The sequence below is a fragment of the Aphanomyces astaci genome (genome assembly GCF_000520075.1).
Source record: "Aphanomyces astaci strain APO3 unplaced genomic scaffold supercont1.47, whole genome shotgun sequence".
Lineage (NCBI taxonomy): Eukaryota > Oomycota > Saprolegniomycetes > Saprolegniales > Verrucalvaceae > Aphanomyces > Aphanomyces astaci.
Genome location: NW_009798310.1, coordinates 237,537 through 243,964, shown reverse-complemented (window position 1 = coordinate 243,964; position 6,428 = coordinate 237,537). Strand labels below are relative to the sequence as shown.

The 6,428-nt window shown below is 45.1% G+C and overlaps 3 protein-coding genes across 3 annotated transcripts; 2 read left to right on the top strand and 1 right to left on the bottom strand.

Annotated features, from left to right (window-relative positions):
• Positions 1-1,189: 1,189 nt before the first annotated feature.
• H257_13313 (hypothetical protein) lies at positions 1,190-2,638 on the top strand (the record flags this gene model as incomplete). Its single annotated transcript, XM_009840793.1, has 4 exons — positions 1,190-1,217; positions 1,907-2,286; positions 2,359-2,466; positions 2,537-2,638. 4 exons carry the CDS (start codon positions 1,190-1,192, stop codon positions 2,636-2,638), a joined length of 618 nt encoding a protein of 205 aa, XP_009839095.1.
• A 605-nt stretch (positions 2,639-3,243) lies between these two features.
• Positions 3,244-4,706, top strand: H257_13312 (hypothetical protein; the record flags this gene model as incomplete). The annotated part of the gene is made up of 2 exons (XM_009840792.1): positions 3,244-4,052; positions 4,598-4,706. 2 exons carry the CDS (start codon positions 3,244-3,246, stop codon positions 4,704-4,706), a joined length of 918 nt encoding a protein of 305 aa, XP_009839094.1.
• Positions 4,707-4,997: 291 nt separating this feature from the next.
• On the bottom strand, positions 4,998-6,406 carry H257_13311 (hypothetical protein; the record flags this gene model as incomplete). The annotated part of the gene is made up of 2 exons (XM_009840791.1): positions 4,998-5,530; positions 6,118-6,406. The coding sequence occupies 2 exons, from the start codon at positions 6,404-6,406 to the stop codon at positions 4,998-5,000; spliced, it is 822 nt and encodes a 273-aa protein (XP_009839093.1).
• Between the last annotated feature and the right edge of the window lie 22 nt (positions 6,407-6,428).

Here is a 6,428-nt window from a genome sequence, read left to right as displayed (position 1 = left end):
TAAAGTTGTATACTAGGACAGCTTACTAGGACAGCTTACTCCGCAGACATTGCGCATTTCAAATGAGACATTTCTGGATATAACATATAACAATTTTACTATATGTTTAGCAGTTTTTGGTATGCCGTGAAGCTTGTTGGTTGTCGACTTATCGCGGGTCGTGTGGATTTCCATCATGTTTAAAATTGAAAGCTTATCCGGATGCAAAATACTACGGAAAAGGCGTTTGCCAATTTCATAATTACATCCATGTATCTTATAGAAGTGCATTTGCATCGGGCGGCTTGTGGTCGTGGCAGGACCCACTCGCTCGAACCCGATTTCCGACGTGTTTTACATCGCATAATGGTTCTGGGCTGTACATACTTGTGCACCAACTACTACAACAGCGTCACAACAGCTATCGTCGTTTCTTATGTAAAAAAGAAATACAATTATATCGTGGACATGCGCCGTCGGGCATTCCACCGTGACTTTATAACATTAACATGAACGGACACAAACACAATGCATCCTGAAATATATACCCCATAGGGGCAATATTTATACGCTTTTACAGTCCCACAAAATGAATTGCGTTTGATGATGTTTTAGGGACACTACGTATTTTCGACCAGGAGGCTGCGGGAAATGACGAACGTAGCAAAATCACTCTATTATCATCACCAGCCAAGTTTTGGACAGATGTACCCTCACAATCAAAGCAAAGCAGTTTTTGCTCAAAGCACAATACTTCGAAGTAAGAATTAATAATAACTACTGTACTTCGAAGTTGCGTCACACTAGTAGTAGCTCTGATAGATACCTTTCAAAAAACTGTTGACACTGAGCAAGATTTTGAGTTTCGCCATGTGTTTCCAGTAGTTAATTTGATCAGTCAATATGAGGCCAATGGAAAAATACTGTATTTGAAACCAAGTGAGTTTCCCTTCTCTGCGACATGTTTGACTTTCAAACTTTGTACAACTCAGCAAATATTAAAACCTTGGCTCCATTCGTTTTGCTTTAGCACATGGACAGAATTCCTCTAGTTCACTTTTCGTCGGCGGATTTCACGACAACATCCAAGTTAGCGAAGCGTGTAATCTTTGGGGTATCTTCAGAGCGTCTTTGAGACTCCCGAGCAACTTTAGATCATTGCACATTTTGCAGGGCTTGTAATTAATTGCACACGAATAAGGAGGCGACAATGACCAACATTCATCAACGAGAACACCGTTACGTATTTTTAATATAAAATACATATATCATAATTTAAAAAGATAACATCGAAGTATAGCATCAAGTTAATATGAGTTAACATCGATGTTTGTCATAATTTATGACAATGTTAACGATCGAGAAAGTACATGACTTTGTCGTTGAATTGCTGAGCAACGGCTTGTCTGGGCGTGATACATTTAATATGAAAACTGAAGAGATGGCTGCGGGCTATATAACGAGACGTGATGTGTGGCGATTACACTTAATTAGCATGTGTGAAATGACCTCAAACATGCCAAAAAACTGAAATATAGCTTACTTTGGGTGTGATTATATCCCGCAATAAGCATCGTAACACCGTCCATACCGCTTTATTACGTAGTATCAAGTTCTTGCGTTGATCGGTGATCTCTGAGCCACTAAAAAGCATATTAACAGTAAAGACGCATTTTGGCAAAAACTTCAAATATAGAGTGAATGATGACAAAGAATTATTGTCATCGAAATCAATTTGAGCTAGAGTTCCTGTTTGGCCCACCAAAATCAAGCAATTTGATTGGCCAATGCTTGTTTAGCGAAAATCAAACTCGATTGGTCTTGAGAAAACCACGGTTGAATCTCAAGGACCCGTCGAGTTTCGAATTTGTAGTTGATTGGATAAATTAAGTGCGTACTTGTCGGGTATTTGTGAATCCATCTATAGCACTCCTTGCACCCCAGCTTACGCTTGCGCTCGTGGCGATCCTCGTTCATCGCGTCAATGACCGGCGGTGGGTCCTCCGTCGCCTGTTGCAAGTATGCGTCAGCAGACAATTACTGCACTTACGACGTGCGCCAGGAGTCCCTACGCACACTAATCAGTTCAACACAACGCTGGAAAGACCAACAGCGATTGAGCACTACCGCTTCACGATTGACCAGCTCACACTTCTCACTGCAATGTTTTCACTTCCCGATCCCGTCATCACGCCTGCAGGAGATAACGTTCGAGGGCTGGAATCCCTAGCCATGTTGTGTCGTCGCATTGGGGAACCGAACAAGCTACACACGATTGCCAACGAGTTCGGGCGTTCACAAGCCGCTGTTAGTCGCATTGTGCTTTGTGCTGCGCGCATGATATACACGGTATACCCCGTGGCGCCATGCTATATGTAGCTCAACAGTTTCAGTGTGATTCGTGGACCATCTCCCGTATTTGGAGCCGTGACCGTGCATTCTCACGCAATGGCAGGGGTGTTTCCGATATCGCGTCGAAAATTCGAGGTAAAGCCTCCATGATTCTGTATTCTATTAGCTTTCAGAAGTATGAAGTTTTAAGGTTGTACTCATTTAGGAAACTCTGGTCGCAAAAGAACGCGTTCTGCGGACGAGATTGAAGCCGCAATCCGTCAAGTCCCCCAAGAATCGCGGCAAACGATTCGGACAATGGCGTTGAAGTCTGGTATCCCTCGTCGCACGATTGACGCCATATGCAGGAGACTGGAAGTTTGAAGGCCCGGTCAAGTTAAATTAAGCCGTTCCTGACACCCGACAACATTCAAGCCCGACTACGGTACGCATTGTCTTTTCTTTTTCCTTCGTCGAATGGAAGCTATTTTTCTGAAGATATGTACGATTATGTTCATATCGACGATAAGTGGTTCTATTTGACGAAGGTACAAAGAAAATACTATGAGTACGAGGACGAGGAACTGGCAGCCCGGTTCTGCAATCTTAACGCTTCATTACTAAAGTGATGTTTTTGGCGGCCGTGGCTCGCCCGCGTTATGACTTTCACCGGAAGTGAAATTTTGTATGTGCTCTGAACTCGTTGTGATAAATAAAACATTCATTGGTTGAAGTCTCTGAAAGTAGATATCCTACGAGATATGTTTCGAATAAAGTCAGAATCAACCCATATTTGACAGTGACAATACATAACCTCTCCAATTTAAAGGTATCATTTATATAAAATAGACCACCATGGGACAACCTCCATAGATTGATACCTTGTAAGTGCTTGCATTGCCAACCATTTCACACTCCATCCACAGCTACACCATGTCCGGCATCAGTGAAGAAGACTACGGCGACATCACGAATTACATCCGTACGGAGCGGCCTAGAAGTCTAACTAAAGAAGAGCGTTTGGATATTCTCCGTCTTCATGCTCAACTTCGTCGCGACAATGCTCGACAAGTCTCAGCAACCATTGCTCACCTTCTCGGGCGCAGCGAAAGAATAGTGCAAGAAGTTTGGTCAACCTATATGCGTACCAAAGCTGTTGTTGCTGTCCTTCCACCCTCAAACACACAACAACGTCCAACTCGCATAACTCGCACGCATGCAATTTCATCGATGGTGCGACAATACATACGCCAACGCAGTCTGACACGTGCCCGCACTGTCGCCAAGGACGTTATGGCTCTTCTTGTCGAAGCAGGAGTAATCCAGTGCAACACCCAGGACCGCGGAAGCTCTGCAAGTTGCCTCAGAATTGTCCAAATCTACTTGGAGAAGCTCGGCTTCAAACGCGGCAAGCGTCGTGGCAAAGCCACGTACAGTGTCTCTAGTGGATATGCTGCTGCTCGGGACATTTACGTACAAAAGATGAACAATCTCGACGCGAACGCACCGGTGGTATATATGGACGAAAATTACATTCACGATCACTACACGCGCCACCAAGACAGCCTGTTCGACCCCACGGACGACGCTCCTCTCAAGGAGAAACACAAAGGTCGCCGCATGTGTTTCATTGCCGGCATTATGGCTGGTCGGGCAAGTGGGGCAAATTCGAAGGACATCGCGCTTGACATATTCGAGGGTGGGAAAAAGTCCAAAGACGATCCAAAGGACTACCATGCAATGTTTAATCACACGTACTTCGTGAAATGGCTGGAGCGCATAATACCTCTGAAGATACATATTTATTACTAGTTTTTTATGCGACCATGGACTGAAAAAAAAGACACTCTTCCTCTCAAATGCAGTATTTATATTTTAACCTAATCCTTATTCCCTCGATGCCTTCGACCACTGTTAACATTTCGCAGTATTATTTTGTATAATAATTATCGTTAGGAACCAAGCAATTCATCGCTAGACCAACTCCTCGGTTAAACGTTCACGTCCCGAACGAAAATCTCCAGCAGGCGGTGTACAATGGGCACCCGCGAAGGCACTGCCTTAATTGGCAATGTGTTACAAGTCCGGATGGTATTATTGTAAGTGTTTACGGGCCGGTCGAGGGACGTCGCCACGACAGCACAGATCTCAGTTACAGGAAAATACTTGATGTGTTCCGTGCGGACGGGGCAGGACTGGTCGACGGAAGTGTTGTGTACGGTGACCCCGCCTACGGATGCAATTAATTCCTTATTTCTCCGTTTGCTTTCTCTGGGACCGATAACAGACAACGCCGGTTCAACTCTCAAATGAGCAAGGTGCGGAAAGCCGTCGAATGGAGTTTTGGTCGGCTCAAGATCCTCTGGCTGTTCGTCTTTGACTCCAAGAAGATGTAGGTGTGCAGAACGCCTGTGGAAAAGCTGTTCTACGTCGCGGCGCTTTTCACCAACTGTCATTGTTGCATGCAACGCATGGGCAACCAAATTGGCATGTACTTTGATCTGGACCCGCCGAGCATTGATGAATTTGAATACCTTGGACTAGTTTAATACTATTTGTAAATATTGCCGATGCTCGATAGTAGTACCATGATTGTTAAAGAGATATTATTGAATTCTTGTATATTTGTTAACCAAATTAAGCGGATATATTTTCACATAATGTTGACTTAACGCTTCTGCATTGTGCTAACTAAAAGCTACCAAAAATTCCTGCATTTGTTTGTCACGGACAAGATCTCGTTCATGCTGTTTACGGTCACGCAAATCTTCCCGACGCGAGCGTTTAACTTCACGCATGTCTTCTTGTTCGAGCCGGTCTTTTAGAAATGACATCACCATCTTGAGACATGGGTCTTCGCCCGTGACGTTATCCACTGCGGTCGTAATGTGCTGCAAAAAGTCGACCACTCTTGTTCGCTGTAATGGCGTGCCCGATTCGCTTCCGTCGATGGCATCCTTCGTCTCCATTTCCAATTTGCGCATCATAACGCTAGATTCCTCGATGACGTTCTTCTTCTCCCCGAAGTCGTTGACTTGTGACAAAAAATCCTCAAAGAGTTGCTCGCATTCGCCAAATTCTTCATTCGTCCTGCTTCGGAGCATTGTGGCATAAATACGCTTCTTGTACGCCTTTGTCAGCTTGTCGAAGCGGGTCTTGCAATCTTGCCCGTCTTTGTCCCCCTTGTCCACCTTTAAAACGTCGGTTTGCCTTGAGGTCGCTTGGTATGTCCGTCCATGACTTCATGAGCGATCCAGACGAGGCTCTGCAGGGCTTGGCGTCGTTGAGGAGTGTGATGTCGTCGCTGCAGCCAAACGACTTCAATTTCGGATAGAAGTACCTCGATATTGTGAATAACGTAAACGGCCACTTTATGGATACTTTTAATGAGGCGTTGCTGGAGAATTGGCATAACTTCCTGAAAACTGGTCATATTTTGATTTCGATTCTTGCAGCACCAAGATGAAACGCAGAACAATCCAGTATGACTCACTCCATCGGGTCTTGAGGGAATTGTTGTGTGCAAAACAACCAATTTTCAAGGAAATTACACTTGACTTGAGTTGACGGTTTATGGATACTCTTTTATACTTAAACTATGTATGCTCTCTTGCATACTTTTTGCTAGGGTAGGGTATTGAAATTCAACGGGTAAATAGGTATTTGAGGCAGGTTATTGATTCAAAGAGTCGGCCGCACATTCCACATTTTACCAAAAGACCCAAGATGACCGCAACGGCAAACCTAGCCACATCAAGTGAAGTACACAAAAGGTATGAATGTATTGCTTCATCTAGACAACAACACTGTCCACTATGTCGTCTTCGTCTGATCGTGGAGACTCGTAGTCTGAAGAGTCCGTCGATGTCGCTCCCGTCGCGCGCTTGGCCTTCTTGGGTCCCCGTTTGCCCTTTCGCTTTGCCGCGCGTTTCTTGCGCAAGGCCAGCTTGAGCTTGGTGGCCTCGGCACGTTCGGCCTTCGACTTGTCGATGTCGTGCAACAGCGCCAAGGTAAGAATTCTCCCACCCACGTCGATCGTCTTTCTGGTTGATCGGGTGTTTCCTTGAGGGGGCAGAGTCAGGATCGCCTTGCGCATGACAGCGCGGCGCTCGAAAGTC